General features: G+C 48.1%; 1 protein-coding gene across 1 annotated transcript in view; it reads left to right on the plus strand.

Moving 5' to 3' along the window:
• Window positions 1-16,968, plus strand: part of LOC149435699 (AT-rich interactive domain-containing protein 3A-like) — a 293,175-nt gene that overhangs the window by 247,307 nt on the left and 28,900 nt on the right. Inside the window, exons 3-4 of the mRNA XM_089662471.1 lie at window positions 11,184-11,367; window positions 12,731-12,975. Of these exons, the coding sequence (XP_089518597.1) occupies window positions 11,184-11,367; window positions 12,731-12,975 (429 nt within the window). The remainder of the gene's footprint in view (window positions 1-11,183; window positions 11,368-12,730; window positions 12,976-16,968) is intronic.

A 16,968-nucleotide genomic window follows, 5' to 3' on the forward strand; every position in this document is an offset into this window, starting at 1 on the left:
GACCTGCAGACCACAGAAAGTCGCCGGACAAGTAGAAACACATTCATGTCAATGGGTGTCGTCTTAGGCTCGGTTTACACTGATGCTGTGCGGGGCAGCACAGGGGCTAAATGGTTAGGACTTCCGCCTGGGTCATTGGTTCAAATCCCGACCACAGCACCACCTGCCTGGAGTTTGCATGTTCTCCCTGTGCCTGCGTGGGTTTCCTCCGGATACTCCGGTTTCCTCCCACACTCCAAAGACATGCAGGTAGGTTAATTGGATCCTGTCTAAATTGTCCCTAGTATGTGTATGTATGAATGTAAGTTAGGGACCTTAGATTGTACGCCCCTCGGGGGCGGGGACTGATGTGAGTGTACAATATATATGTAAAGCGCAGCGTACATTGACGGCGCTATATAAGGACCTGAAATAAATAAATACATTTGCAGCGTTTCAGCACCGCATCACAATCGCACCCCGTTCATGCGAACGATGCGGGTGTGTATGTCAAGTTGACAACACCCCGAAATCGCTCTGCAAAACGCAGTGAGATGCACAGAATCGGATCCCATAAGTGTGAATACCCATGCGATCCGATTCTAGTGCGGGCCCAAAAAAAGGATCCTGCTCCTTTCTGGTGCGGGTGCGATGCGATTTGAGACATACATTATGTATGGCTCCGATCGCACCGCACACAAATCGCATGTGATTTGTACAGGAATCCGAACCGATACGGGTGGGTATGTTAAGTTGACAACACCCCGAAATCGCTCTGCAAAACGCAGTGAGATGCACAGAATTGGATCCCATAAGTGTGAATACCCATGCGATCCGATTCTAGTGCGGGCCCAAAAAAAGGATCCTGCTCCTTTCTGGTGCGGGTGCGATGCGATTTGAAACATACATTATGTATGGCTCCGATCGCACCGCACACAATTCGCATGTGATTCGCACAGGAATGCGGTGCGGTTCCTGTGCGAATCACATGCGATGTACCACGCCGCATTAGTGTGAACCTAGTTTTAACTGCATGCAAAAAAAAATAGTTCCTGCACTACTTTTCTGCGTCCCTGTTGCGACACGAGGGCCACAGACTGCAATGTTAAAATCACAAAAGTCGCAAGGTAGTCAAATCTTTGTCTTACCTTTGCAACTCTGCGACTTCAAAAGGGTTCTTTTTTTTTAACGCCAAAGTCGCCAAACATCGAAGTCGCATTGAAGTCCTAATATACTGGTTCAAGTTATGTGTGGTGATCATTTGTCTGTACCTTTGTATCTCTTATTTTGTTAAAATCACAAAAGTCGCAAGGTGGTCAAATCTTTGTCTTACCTTTGCAACTCTGCGACTTCAGACATCAAAGTCGCACTGAAGTCCTAATATCCTGGTTCGAGTTATGTGCGATAATCATTTGTACCTGTTGTATCTCTTATTTTGTTAAAAGCACAAAAGTCGCAAGGTGGTCAAATCTTTGTCTTACCCTTTGCAACTCTGCGACTTCAGAGGGGTTCTTTTTTTTTTAAAGCCAAAGTCGCCAAACATCGAAGTCGCATTGAATTCCTATTATACTAGTTCAAGTTATGTGGGATAATCATTTGTCTGTACCTTTTGTATCTCTTATTTTGTTAAAATCACAAAAGTCGCAAGGTTGAAAGATCTTTGTCATACCTTTGCAACTCTGCGACTTCAGACATCAAAGTCGCACTGAAATCCTAATGTGCTGGTTCGAGTTATGTGTGATAATCATTTGTCTGTACCTTTTGTATCTCATATTTTTTGTATCTCTTGTTTTCTTAAAATCACAAAAGTCACAAGGTGGTCAAATCTTTGTCTTACCTTTGCAACTCTGCGACTTCAGACATCAAAGTCGCACTGAAGTCCTAATATCCTGGTTCGAGTTATGTGCGATAATCATTTGTACCTGTTGTATCTCTTATTTTGTTAAAAGCACAAAAGTCGCAAGGTGGTCAAATCTTTGTCTTACCCTTTGCAACTCTGCGACTTCAGAGGGGTTCTTTTTTTTTTAAAGCCAAAGTCGCCAAACATCGAAGTCGCATTGAATTCCTATTATACTAGTTCAAGTTATGTGGGATAATCATTTGTCTGTACCTTTTGTATCTCTTATTTTGTTAAAATCACAAAAGTCGCAAGGTTGAAAGATCTTTGTCATACCTTTGCAACTCTGCGACTTCAGACATCAAAGTCGCACTGAAATCCTAATGTGCTGGTTCGAGTTATGTGTGATAATCATTTGTCTGTACCTTTTGTATCTCATATTTTTTGTATCTCTTGTTTTCTTAAAATCACAAAAGTCACAAGGTGGTCAAATCTTTGTCTTACCTTTGCAACTCTGCGACTTCAGAGGGGTTATTTTTTTTTTATTTTTTTAAAGCCAAAGTCGCCAAACATCAAAGTCGCACTGAAGTCCTAATATGCTGGTACGAGTTATGTGTGATAATCATTTGTCTGTACCTTTTGTATCTCTTGTTTATCTATTGTATCTCATATTTTTTGTATCTCTTATTTTGTTAAAATCACAAAAGTCGCAAGGTAGTTAAATCTTTGTCTTACCTTTTGCAACTCTGCGACTTCAGAGGGTTTTTTTTTTTTTTAACGCCAAAGTCGCCAAACATTAAAGTCGCCTTGAAGTCCTAACATGCTGGTTCGAGTTATGTGTGATAATCATGTGTCTGTACCTTTGTTTTGGAAAAAAAAAAAAGTTAATAAAAATCCATTGAAACAGAAGTTGCATCAAGTCGCAATGCAAAAGTCGCACGGCTTTGGGGGTCGCAGCAGTGCGATCCGAGTCTGATCCCTCCAGGGGCGGTCTGACCATTTGGAAGCTCGGGCACTGCCCGAGGGCCCGGGGTCAGTAGGGGGCCCGATGAGATGCCACTGGTACCTTTTTCATAGGCTTTTTTGAGTTTGGGCAAGGACACAGGGGGCCCATGATCCCCTATTGCCCGGGGGCCCCATGATCCCCTATTGCCCGGGGGGGCCCATGATTCCCTATTGCCCGGGGGCCCCATGATCTCCTATTGCCCGGGGGGCCCCATGATCCCCTATTGCCCGGGGGGCCCCATGAGTTGTCAGTCCACCCCTGGATCCCTCCCAACCATCCTCTACCCCAGAACAAAAGGAGGAACCAACTGGGTAAAAGAGACACCATTGGCTACAAAGTTTCCCAATGTACAACAACTAGGAAGATATACTGGAATCCGTAGAGAGGGGTGGCCATACACGCGCTGATCAATGATGGATCCTTCTTTTCCTATAGGAATAATTGCTGTATGATCGACGAGCCAATCGATCGATATGCCGCACACACACACACACAGAAGTGGATTCCGATTGATAGCTATGGTAAGACCTCAAGTCGTGATCTTACCTTTGCTTCCCCCGTGTCGTCTCATAATCTGATCGATACAATCAGATTCAAGTATCTCAGTGCTGACAATCAATTCAAAACGATCGATAATTTCTCGCCCTGGCCAATTGACCCAGTTTGATTGAATTCAATCAAATCCGAGTCTAACTCAGTCGGAAGGGAACTTATGCCCGTTGGATTGTTTCCGGATTTGCGTTTTGATGGAATCGCACATCGATTGGATGATAGAATTGAAACATTTGTGGCCACCGTTAGAAACCATAAAAATGTTCATTCTGCTGTAAGATGTTCTAATAATTATAGGCAGAAGCTGCCTGCGTCCTAGCAGTAGAGGTTGCTAGGCGACTATAGCCACCTGCGTCCTAGCAACAGAGGACGCTAGTCAGTTTCCTTCAGAAGTTGCCTGCATCCTAGCAACTACCTAGGTCCTAGCAACAGGAGCACAATAGGCAGCCGAAGCTGTCTGTATTTTGGCAGCAGAAAACATTAGGTGGCTTTATTGAGGAGCTGCCTGCATCTTGGCAATGGGGGATGCTTGGTGGCAATAGCCACCTACATCCTAGCAACAGAGGAAGCCAGTGAGTTTTCTTTGAGAAGTAGCCTGCATCCTAGCAACAGAGGACCATAGGCAGCAGTAACCACCTATGTCCCAGCAACAGAAGCACACTAGGCATCAGAAGCTGCCTGCATCCTAGAAACACAGGACACTAGGCAGCTTCCTTGAGAATCTGTCTGCATCCTAGCAATGGAGGGTGCTAGGTGGCAATAACCACCAGTGTCCTAGAAACAGAATAGCCCTCTGCATCTTAGCAATGGAGGATTGCAGGTGGCATTTGTCACCTGTGTTCTAGCAATAGAAAGCCATTAGGCAGCAGAAGCCACCTGCATCTTAGCAACAGAGGATGTTAGGCAGTAGAAGCCACCTGCATCCTAGCAACAGAGAATGTAGGCAGCAGAAACCACCTGCATCCTATCAACAGAGGATGTTAGGCAGCAGAGGCCACCTGCATTCTAGCAACAGAGGATGTTAGGCAGCAGAAACCACCTGCATCCTAGCAACAGAGAATGTTAGGAAGCAGAAGCCACCTGCATCCTAGTAACAGAAGATGTTAGGCAGGAGAAGCCACCTGCATCCTAGTAACAGAAGATGTTAGGCAGGAGAAACCACCTGCATCCTAGTAACAGAAGATGTTAGGCAGCAGAAGCCACCTGCATCCTAGTAACAGAAGATGTTAGGCAGGAGAAACCACCTGCATCCTAGAAACAGAAGATGTTAGGCAGCAGAAGCCACCTGCATCCTAGTAACAGAAGATGTTAGGCAGCAGAAGCCACCTGCATCCTAGTAACAGAAGATGTTAGGCAGCAGAAGCCACCTGCATCCTAGTAACAGAAGATGTTAGGCAGGAGAAACCACCTGCATCCTAGAAACAGAAGATGTTAGGCAGCAGAAGCCACCTGCATCCTAGTAACAGAGGATGTTAGGCAGCAGAAGCCACCTGCATCCTAGTAACAGAGGATGTTAGGCAGTAGAAGCCACCTGCATCCTAGTAACAGAGGATATTAGACATCAGAGGCCACCTGCATCCTATCAACAGAGAATGTTAGGCAGCAGATGCCACCTGCATCCTAGCAACATAAGGATGTTAGGCAGCAGAAGCCTCCTAGCAACAGAAGGATGTTAGGCAGCAGAAGCCTCCTAGCAACAGAAGGATGTTAGGCAGCAGAAGCCTCCTAGCAACAGAAGGATGTTAGGCGTTTTTATTTAGGTTTTAAATTTGCAGCTTTCATTAAAATAATTCCTGCAGATCTTGCCATGAAGGTCCTTGTTCAGGCACTTCCTGCTATGGGGTGACAACACTCTGTCCCTGTCTCCTAACTGTGCTCTTGTGTTGTCACCCTGTCACACCTTTCGAGAAACACATTTCACTGAAAGTTTTTGCACTCAGGGTCCAGCTGTACCTCCCTCCACCCTTCATCCCAAGACCTTCTAGAGCGGCAATGACTATTTTAGACTTTGATAGACACGGGAGCCGCCGCCGCCGTTGGGAATCCATTTTCATAATGCCGCAGTCAGCAACGCTGCGATCAATGGACGGGACGGTCTCACTTTCATTCATGGAAACTGACAGAACATATTTAGCTGTGAGGGTGTAAGTGAATCTACAATAATCATCTTTTCTTCTGGGAAGTGTGGACAGATCATGCCGAGATGAGTGGAGATTGATGCCGGAGAGGTAACGTCTGCCTGGCGTCTCCGGCCTGTCCTGCGGTTTGCCTTCCTTGTCACGCTGTAATTGAGTTACCGTAATGAATTGTCAGGCGGGTACGAGGAAATGTTCCTTCTAAATGGTCAAAGCGCAGAGCCCACATCAGCGGTTATTGGAAACGGCGTGCTGCGCGTGGTTTATTTTTGGCTGGTACAAGCCCACCAATCGGGAGCCTGCAGAGAAAGGCGAGATTCCTGTAGGTTGTACTTTAGGTGAATGCTAAGTAACGAGTGTGAGTGTAACACTTCCAGGTTCACAGGGATCACAGGACTCCCCCTGACAACGCCGTCATCTGCTTCTCTCTCCAGAAGGTCAGCACCATCTTTGTTCAGGCGTCATCCAGGGTCACCATCTACTTTCTCTTAGCTCAGAGATGATGCATTCATGTAAATACTGGTACCTGTGCAATTTTTGACTGTGTTTACAATTGTTTGACACAGATCAGCCACCTAGTGCAGTTCCTTTGTAATTTGCAACAAAGATATGGGCAGCACAGTGGCTAAGTGGTTAGCACGTCCGCCTGGCAGTAATAGCCGGTTCAAATCCCAACCATGGCACCACCTGCCTGGAGTTTGCAAGTTCTCCCTGTGCCTGCGTGGGCTTCCTACAGGTACTCCGGTTTCCTCCCACACTCCAAAGACATGCTGGTAGGTGAATTGGCCCTAGTATGTGTATGTATAAATGTGAGTTAGGGACCTTAGATTGTACGCTCCTCGGGGGCGGGGACTGATGTGAATGTACAATATATATGTAAAGCGCGGCGAAATTGATATAAGTACCTGAAATAAATAAATAAAGATACAGTGTTGCAGATAAAGGTGGAGTTTAAAAAAAAAAAAAGATACCGTTGCTGTGTATTGTGATGTGTCAGGATTTTATTATAACGTTGACATATTTTAACCTCTTATATTATCGCTGTATGTGTAAACTCTTTGGTAACATCAGTGCCCCATCATTGGTGTCAGTGGGAGGAATAGTGCCCCATCATTGGTGTCAGTGGGAGGAATAGTGCCCCATCATTAGTGTCAGTGGGAGGAATAGTGCCCCATCATTGGTATCAGTGGGAGGAATAGTGTCACATCATTGGTATCAGTTGGAGGAATAGTGCCCCATCACTGGTGTCAGTGGGAAGAATAGTGTCACATCATTGGTATCAGTTGGAGGAATAGTGCCCCATCATTGGTATCAGTGGGAGGAATAGTGCCCCATCATTGGTGTCAGTGGGAAGAATAGTGTCACATCATTGGTATCAGTTGGAGGAATAGTGCCCCATCATTGGTATCAGTGGGAGGAATAGTGCCCCATCATTGGTGTCAGTGGAGGAATGGTGCCACATCATTGGTGTCAGTGGAGGAATGGTGCCACATCATTGGTGTCAGTGGGAGGAATAGTGCCCCATCATTGGTATCAGTGGGAGGAATAGTGCCCCATCATTGGTGTCAGTGGGAGGACTAGTGCCCCATCATTGGTGTCAGTGGGAGGAATAGTGCCCCATGATTGGTGTCAGTGGGAGGAATAGTGCCCCATCATTGGTGTCAGTGGGGGGAATAGTGTCCCATCATTGGTGTCAGTGGGAGGAATAGTGCCCCATCATTGGTGTCAGTGGGAGGACTAGTGCCCCATCATTGGTATCAGTGGGAGGAATAGTGCCCCATCATTGGTGTCAGTGGGAGGAATAGTGCCCCATCATTGGTATCAGTGGGAGGAATAGTGCCCCATCATTGGTATCAGTGGGAGTAATAGTGTCCCATCATTGGTGTCAGTGGGAGGAATAGTGCCCCATCATTGGTATCAGTGGGAGGAATAGTGTCCCATCATTGGTGTCAGTGGGAGGAATAGTGCCCCATCATTTGGTATCAGTGGGGGGAATAGTGCCCCATCATTGGTGTCAGTGGGAGGAATAGTGCCCCATCATTGGTATCAGTGGAAGGAATAGTGCCTCATCATTGGTGTCAGTGGGAGGAATAGTGTCCCATCATTGGTGTCAGTGGGGGGAATAGTGCCCCATCATTGGTGTCAGTGGGAGGAATAGTGCCCCATCATTGGTGTCAGTGGGAGGAATAGTGCCCCATCATTGGTGTCAGTGGGAGGAATAGTGCCTCATCATTGGTATCAGTGGGAGGAATAGTGCCCCATCATTGGTATCAGTGGGGGGAATAGTGCCCCATCATTGGTGTCAGTGGAAGGAATAGTGCCCCATCATTGGTATCAGTGGAAGGTATATTGCCCCTTTCTTGGTGTCGGCGAGAGGAATAGTGCCCCATCATTGGTGTCCCAGGGTCCCTGTCCGAGGGCCTCCTTACAGTAGATGTTCTCATCAGAGTGCCCCCTTACATCAGTGTCCCCTTACATATGACCAGTTACTCCCATCAGAGTTCCCCCTTACATCAGCTGTCCCCATTAGAGTGCCTTCTTACATGGATTGGGCCCATCGGAGTGCCCCTCACATCAACTGTCTGCACCAGATTGGCCCATGGACTCTCAGAGACCTGGGGGGTCACAGCTAAAATCTGGCGGGCACAGCCAGCACCCCCCTAGATCCGGCCCTGTTCTAAAAAAAAGGTTTCAAAAGTAACCCAGCTAAAGGGTCAGAGCGTAGCGCCGCACCCTATTGGCGGAGGTCTTGGCGCCCCCTAAGCCATGATATTCTATGCGCACGTTGGCGGTCCCTCTGCTCGCCGCGCCGAAAGGTCATCGGAAAGGTCAAGAGAAGATGTTAATGTTGTGGCGATGGCGTGCTCCGTCTTGTCCGCCTTTGTCTCCTCGGAGACGGATGGAGTCAGCGCGGTGTAAATCCCGCTCTCTATTGAACACCTCCCTCATAAATCCAGGCGGCACAATGAAGCCGGAGAGGCAAAACGCAGGTTAATTATTTCAGGTCAGACACTTTGTTAAAAAGCCACAAAGACGCGGCATTTGGCCGGAGATTATCTCGGTTAATTGACACATAAAAGCTGGAAGGGGGAAGAAGGGATTTGTCACGGATTCAGCGCATCCTTCTCCAAAAGTACCCGACGTGGCAGAAAACGCATCCAAGCCATGCGTTGTAATGATTCCCCGGGAGCGAGGACAGAGATGGTCGGCCATCAGCTGCACCAGCCCCGTCATACGGCTTTATTCCACGTAGGCTCCGTTCACACCGTCGGAGGGCACCAGCAGATACGCGCGTTCCCACGCGTCGCGTGTTCAGTGGGCTGCCCTGCGTACAGGAAATGCTCAAAAGAAGCCTCTGAGCCTTTTGAGAAATCGCACCGAGACGCACGGTGCTGCCACATTGCCGGGGTCAGGGCTTTTCTTCAGCGGGAACGCGGGGGAACGCAGCTCCGGCACCTCCAGCACATGTGTATATAATGGCAAGGGGTGCTGGAGGGTCTATAGAAGCTGGCTGCTGGGGGATCTATTGTTACTGGAGGGGGGTCTATTTTTGAGTGAGGGATCTGTTATTGCTGGGGGGTGGGGTCTTCTCTTTCTAAGATAAGAAAGATCCACTTTGCCTTAGGCTCTGTTCACACCGTGGCAAGGGGTGTGCTGGAGAGTTTATAGAAGCTGGCTGCTAGGGGATCTATTGTTACTGGAGGGGAACTATTTTTGAGTGGGGGATCTGTTGTTGCTGGAGGGGAACTATTTTTGAGTGGGGGGGGGGTCTGTTGCTGCTGGAAGGGAATTATATTTGTGAGGGGGATTTGTTGTTGCTGGAGGGGAACTATTTTTGAGTGGGGAATCTGTTGTTGCTGGAAGGGATCTATTTTTGAGTGGGGAATCTGTTGTTGCTGGAAGGGATCTATTTTTGAATGGGGGATCTGTTGTTGCTGGAGGGGAACTATTTTTGAGTGGGGGGTCTGTTGTTGCTGGAGGGGATCTATTTTTAAGGAGGGAATCTGTTGTCGCTGCAGTGGATCTATTTTTGAGTGGGGGGTCTGTTGTTGCTGGAGGAGATCTATTTTTGAGTGGGGAATCTGTTGTCGCTGCAGTGGATCTATTTTTGAGTGGGGGGTCTGTTGTTGCTGGAGGAGATCTATTTTTGATTGGGGGATCTGTTGTTGCTGGAGGGGAACTATTTTTGAGTGGGGGATCTAGTGTTGCTGGAGGGGATCTGTATTTGAGAGGGGGATCTGTTGTTGCTGGAGGGGATCTGTTTTTGAGTGGGGGATCTGTTGTTGCTGGAAGGGATCTATTTTTGAATGGGGGATCTGTTGTTGCTGGAGGGGAACTATTTTTGAGTGGGGGTCTAGTGTTGCTGTAGGGGATCTATTTTTGATTGGGGGATCTGTTGTTGCTGGAGAGGATCTGTTTTTGAGTGGGGAATCTGTTGTTGCTGGGGGGGGGGGGGGGGTAGGGTCTTAACTTTCTAAGATAAAAAACATCCACTTTGCTGTAGGCCCCATTCACACCATCGGAGTGCACCAGCAGTTACGCGCGTTTCCACTCATTGTGTGTTCAATGAACTGCCCTATGCACAGGAAATGCTCAAAAGAAGCGTCTGAACCTTTTGAGAAATCGCACCGAGACGCACGGTGCTGCCACATTGCCGGGGTCAGGGCTTTTCTTCAGTGGGAACGCGGGGGAACGCAGCTTCGGCGCCTCCAGAACAGGATGTATATAATGGCAAGGGGTGCTGGAGAGTCTATTTATGCAGGCTGCTAGGGGATCTATTGTTGCTGGAGGGGGGGTTTTATTTTAGTGGGTGATCTGTTGTTGCTAAGGGGGAGGTCTTATCTTTCTGGGGGTCATTTGTGGCTGGGAGAGATCTGCTGTTCAGGGAGGGGGTATATTATTGCTGGCTGATGGAGGATGTAGAGATGGGATGTTGCTGGGGAATCTATTGTTGCTGGCTGCAGGGGATCTATTATGCTGCTTTATTTTCAACAAATTCCAAATTACGCTGTGCTTTTCTATGCAACGATGGCAGATCATGGCTGGGGGGAGGGGTCGGCAGGATGCTGTACTTAACTTCCTGAAAACATCACAGCACCCTGCCTGGATACTCCTCTCAAGAACCCTCAGCTCTTATGCAAACAGTGGGCTGGTCCTTGGGAGGAGTTATGCAAATATCAAAATGCCTTGATGGGTGGGTATCAGTCCTGGAGGAGTGGGCGTTCCCAGGCAGGCTGTATTTGCATAGGCAACACCCACATGTGATGCTGAGCCTCCATGGTTGAAAGAACTGAAATCTGATGAATGAAAGGGGCGGAGCCAGGGACAGTAAGGCTGGGGAGGAAAGAGCTAGATGATGTTGGATGTCCTCCAGCCAGGAAATGAAGCGAAGCTCTATCCGACTGGCTGCAGCTGAGAAGCTCACAGTGTGCAGTGACATCAGAGGAAGCCGTGTCAGTGGAGGAGAGGAGCCGGTACACCTGTGCAAGACTGAAGGGGAGGCCCGGAGGTCAGATGTAACCTCAGGACGTGGTGCCATCAGATATGAAGATCCTACTGGTGGCTTATCAATGCATGATTTATCAATAAATAGAGATGATTGATCTTCCAGCTGTGTGATCATTTGTGTCTTATCACGTCTAGCCACTCACCTGTCCCGGATCTTCTCCTGCAGGAACGCCGGTGAACCGGATCCCCATCATGGCCAAGCAAGTCCTGGACCTGTACACGCTCTACAGGCTGGTGACGGAGAAGGGCGGCTTGGTGGAGGTCATCAATAAGAAGATATGGAGGGAGATCACCAAAGGGCTGAGCCTTCCCACCTCCATCACCAGCGCCGCCTTCACCCTGCGAACACAGTGAGTCATCACCAACCATGGCCGGGACAAGGGGTGGGCAAGAGGGGTAGCTGCCCTGGGCACAATGGTATATGGCAGGGAGGTGGGCATCCGGTGCTGAATTCCTTCCATTACAAGGCTGACAGGAGTAGTGAGCACTCCTGTCAGCCCAGTGCTGGGAGCCAGGAGGAGAGAGCCAGTAGGTGATGAAGGTTGCGCACCCCCTAAGTTGATCCCCTAAGCTCACACATCATAAACGGAAAAGGGGGGGCACAGTTTGGCATCTTTGGCATGGACGCTGGATGACCTTGTCATCACCAACCATGGCCAGGGCAATGGGTGGGCAGGAGGGACAACTGTCCTGGGCACAATGGTATATGGCAGGGGGGTGGGTGTTCCGGTGCTGAATTCCTTCTTTTACAAGGCTGACAGGAGTAGTGAGCACTCCTGTCAGCCTAGTGCTGGCAGCAGCGTGGAGAGAGCCAGTAGGAGGTGGAGGTTGCGCACCCCTTAAGTGAATCCCCTAAGCTCGCACATCATGAACAGAACGGGGGGGGCACAGTTTGGCATCTTTGGCCTGGACTCTGGATGACCTTGTCATCGCTGACCATGGCCGGGGCAATGGGGGGGCAGGAGGGTCAGCTGCCCTGGGCACAATGGTATATAGCAGGGAGGTGGGAATCCGGTGCTGAATTCCTTCTATTACAAGGCTGACAGGAGTAGTGACCACTCCTGTCAGCCTAGCGCTGGGAGCCGCGAGGAGAGAACCAGGAGGAGGTGAAGGTTGCGCACCCCCTAAGTGGATCCCCTAAGCTCGCACATCATGAACGGAAAGGGGGCATCTTTGCCCTGGGCTCTGGATGACCTTGTCCCGGCATCAGTCAGCAGGGACACAAGAGGTTGCCCCTGTACTGGAAGGAGGTTTCATCTCCAGCTGTGAAAGGGTTCTCTACTGTAAGAGCTGCAGAATAGCCTTCAGCAGGGGCCACTTCCAGCATTTATGGTAGATTATGGGTCACCAAATCAAGTTACTTACAGTTATAAATATACAAAAGAAAAATTGGAATCCTACCATGGACGAAACATGTACGTTATTCTTACGGACCTCCTCATAAAAATGCTGGTTGCCTGGTTACTATGGTGACCTTCTTAATACCCAAACTCAATCATCTGGAGGGGATCCCCATACGTTTGTCCGTATAGCAGGTCTGATAGTCAGATCTCAACATACTTTTGGCTTTATAGTGTACATAGTGACCACAAAGGGACGTACAAAGGGGATCCAAAGGTCCTAAAAGCCCCGTCAACGTACGGTCACAGCTTCCTATTTCCCATTGCTGGTTAGTATTTGGATGATGTAATTCTTCCTCTCCTCCTCCATTAGATACATGAAGTATCTGTACCCCTATGAATGTGAGAAGAGAGGGCTCAGCTCACCCGGAGAACTACAAGCTGCCATCGACAGCAACCGGCGGGAGGGCCGCCGGCAGAGCTTCGGGTCTGGCCTCTTCAGTTACTCACCTGTTGGAACTCCCAACGTCCTCACCTCCCCGAAAATCAACATGTCCGCCCTCTCCGTCTCTACGCACAATGGAGGTCAGATTGCCCAGATGCCGGCCATAAAGAAAGGTGAGACCAGTCGCAGGCAATCACATGTTTGCTTAGGTAATGAAATTGAATTAACCCCGCCCATGGTCCCCATTTCGTGTTCCCACTTTCCAGGAGGGCATGCTCAAATCATGTCCACCACGGTTAGTCCCGCTCAGATCTAGCCTCTAAATATATGGAGTACTGTCCATCACATCCATTTCATGGGATGGCCCCATCCAGACCTCACTTCTAAATATGAGGGGAACCATCTAGGATGTCCATCTCATAGGTTGGTCCCACCCAGACCTCACCTTTAAATATGAGGGGACTCGTCTAGGACGTCCATCTCATGGGTTGGTCCCACCCAGACTTCACCTTTAAATATGAGGGGACCGTCTAGGACGTCCATCTCATGGGTTGGTCCCACCCACACCTCACCTTTAAATATTAGGGGAACCGTCTAGGACATCCACCTCGTGGGTTGGTCCCACCCAGACCTCACCTTTAAATATGAGGGGAACCGTCTAGGACATCCACCTTATGAGTTGGTCCCACGCAGACCTCGCCTTTAAATATGAGGGGAACCATCTATGACATCCACCTCATGGGTTGGTCCCACCCAGACCTCACCTTTAAATATGAGGGGACCGTCTAGGACGTCCATCTCATGGGTTGGTCCCACCCACACCTCACCTTTAAATATTAGGGGAACCATCTAGGACATCCACCTCGTGGGTTGGTCCCACCCAGACCTCACCTTTAAATATAAGGGGAACCGTCTAGGACATCCACCTTATGAGTTGGTCCCACCCAGACCTCACCTTTAAATATGAGGGGAACCGTCTAGGACATCCAGCTCATGGATTGGTCCCACCCAGACCTCGTCTTTAAATACGAGGGGAACCATCTAGGACGTCCAGCTCATGGATTGGTCCCACCCAGACCTGGTCTTTAAATATGAGGGGAACTGTCTAGGACATCCACCTCATAGGTTGGTCCCACTGAGACCTCACCTTTAAATATGAGGAAAACCATCAGGGGTGTCCACTTCATGGGTTGGCACAACCTAGACCTCACCTTTAAATATGAGGGGAAGCATCTGGGATGTCCATTTCATGGATTGGTCCCTCCCAGACCTTGCCTTTAAATATGGAAGGAATCGTCTGGCACATCCACTTCATTGATTGGCCCCACCCAGACCTCAACTCTAAATATGAGGGGAACTGTCTGGCTGCTGACACATCCACTTCATGGGTTGGTCAGACCTAGACCTCACCTCTAAAAATAAGGGGAACCATCTGGAATGTCCACTTCATGAGTTGGTCCAACCCAGACCTCGCCTTTAAATATGCAGGGACTATCCACCCACAGTTCTGATTTCCACAATTAATGCCTTTTTGAGTTGCGGTACATGTGCAGCCATTTACTTTAAATAAAGTTGATACTGTGATCCCAGGACATGGACCTGGACATAACATCAGTGGGCCGGAGGGCCAGGATGCAGAACGGTCTTGGCAATATTAAAGCAGTTGACATCTATGCATGTGTTTTTAGGATGCCCCCTAAGCACACTGACACAGTAAATAACAGTCCCTGCCCTTTGCAGTAGATGTAAACCCAATCAATAAATCTCATTTAGGCTTTAAAAGTAATTTCCATATCTATAAATCTTAGTGATCTTGCCATGAAGGACCTTCATGTGAGCTGTAACAGGTTCTCATTGGACTCATGTCATGAAGGACCTTCTTGTGAGTTGTATCAGGTTCTCGTTGGTCTCATGTCATGAAGGACCTTGATGTGAGCTGTATCAGGTTCTCGATGGTCTCATGTCATGAAGGATCTTCATGTAAGCTGTATCAGGTTCTCATTGGTCTCATGTCATGAAGGACCTTCTTGTGAGTTGTATCAGGTTCTCGTTAGTCTCATGTCATGAAGGACCTTCATGTGAGCTGTATCAGGTTCTTGATGGACTTATGTTATGAAGGGCCTTCCTGTGAGCTGTATCAGATTCTTGTTGGACTCATGTCATGAAGGATCTTCATGTGAGCTGTATCAGGTTCTTGTTGGACTCATGCCATGAAAGACCTTCATATGAGTTGTATCAAGTTCTTGTTGGACTCATGTCAAGAAGGACCTTCATGTGAGTTATATCAGGTTCTTGTTGGACTCATGTCATGGAGGACCTTCATGTGAGCTGTATCAGGTTCTCGTTGGTCTCATGTCATGAAGGACCTTCATGTGAGCTGTATCAGGTTCTTGTTGGACTCATGTCATGGAGGACCTTCATATGAGCTGTATCAGGTTCTCGTTGGTCTCATGTCATGAAGGACCTTCATGTGAGTTGTATCAGGTTCTTGTTGGACTCACATCATGAAGGACCTTCATGTGAGTTGTATCAGGTTCTTGTTGGACTCACATCATGAAGGACCTTCATGTGAGTTGTATCAGGTTCTTGTTGGACTCACATCATGAAGGACCTTCATGTGAGTTGTATCAGGTTTTTGTTGGACTCATGTCATGAAGGACCTTCATGTGAGTTGTATCAGGTTCTTGATGGACTCATGTCATGAAGGACCTTCCTGTAAGCTGTATCAGATTCATGTTGGACTCATGTCATGGAGGACCTTCATGTGAGTTGTATCAGGTTCTCGTTGGACTCATGTCATGAAGGACCTCCATGTGAGCTGTATCAGGTTCTTTTTGGACTCATGTCATGGAGGACCTTCATGTGAGTTGTATCAGGTTCTCGTTGGACTCATGTCATGAAGGACCTCCATGTGAGCTGTATCAGGTTCTTGTTGGACTCATGTCATGAGGGACCTTCATGTGAGTTTTATCAGGTTCTTGTTGGACTCACATCATGAAGGACCTTCATGTGAGTTGTATCAGGTTCTTGTTGGACTCACGTCATGAAGGACCTTCATGTGAGTTGTATCAGGTTCTTGTTGGACTCACGTCATGAAGGACCTTCATGTGAGTTGTATCAGGTTCTTGTTGGACTCACGTCATGGAGGACCTTCATGTGAGTTGTATCAGGTTCTTGTTGGACTCATGTCATGGAGGACCTTCGTGTGAGCTGTAACAGGTTCTCATTGGACTCATGTCATGGAGGACCTTCTTGTGAGTTGTATCAGGTTCTCGTTGGACTCATGTCATGAAGGACCTTCATGTGAGTTGTATCAGGTTCTTGTTGGACTCATGTCATGAAGGACCTTCTTGTGAGTTGTATCAGGTTCTCGTTGGTCTCATGTCATGAAGGACCTTCATGTGAGTTGTATCAGGTTCTCGTTGGTCTCATGTCATGAAGGACCTTCATGTGAGCTGTATCACATTCTCGTTGGACTCATGTCATGAAGGACCTTCTTGTGAGCTGTATCAGGTTCTCGGACTCATGTCATGAAGGACCTTGATGTGAGCTGTATCAGGTTCTCGATGGTCTCATGTCATGAAGGACCTTCTTGTGAGTTGTATCAGGTTCTCGTTAGTCTCATGTCACGAAGGACCTTCATGTGAGCTGTATCAGGTTCTTGATGGACTTATGTTATGAAGGGCCTTCCTGTGAGCTGTATCAGATTCTTGTTGGACTCATGTCATGAAGGATCTTCATGTGAGCTGTATCAGGTTCTTGTTGGACTCATGCCATGAAAGACCTTCATATGAGTTGTATCAAGTTCTTGTTGGACTCATGTCAAGAAGGACCTTCATGTGAGTTATATCAGGTTCTTGTTGGACTCATGTCATGGAGGACGTTCATGTTAGCTGTATCAGGTTCTCGTTGGTCTCATGTCATGAAGGACCTTCATGTGAGCTGTATCAGGTTCTTGTTGGACTCATGTCATGGAGGACCTTCATATGAGCTGTATCAGGTTCTCGTTGGTCTCATGTCATGAAGGACCTTCATGTGAGTTGTATCAGGTTCTTGTTGGACTCACATCATGAAGGACCTTCATGTGAGTTGTATCAGGTTCTTGTTGGACTCACATCATGAAGGACCTTCATGTGAGTTGTATCAGGTTCTTGTTGGACTCACAT

This window comes from Staurois parvus, unplaced genomic scaffold, assembly GCF_062004578.1.
Source record: "Staurois parvus isolate SC_StPar_1 unplaced genomic scaffold, SC_StPar_1.0 ptg001479l, whole genome shotgun sequence".
NCBI lineage: Eukaryota > Metazoa > Chordata > Amphibia > Anura > Ranidae > Staurois > Staurois parvus.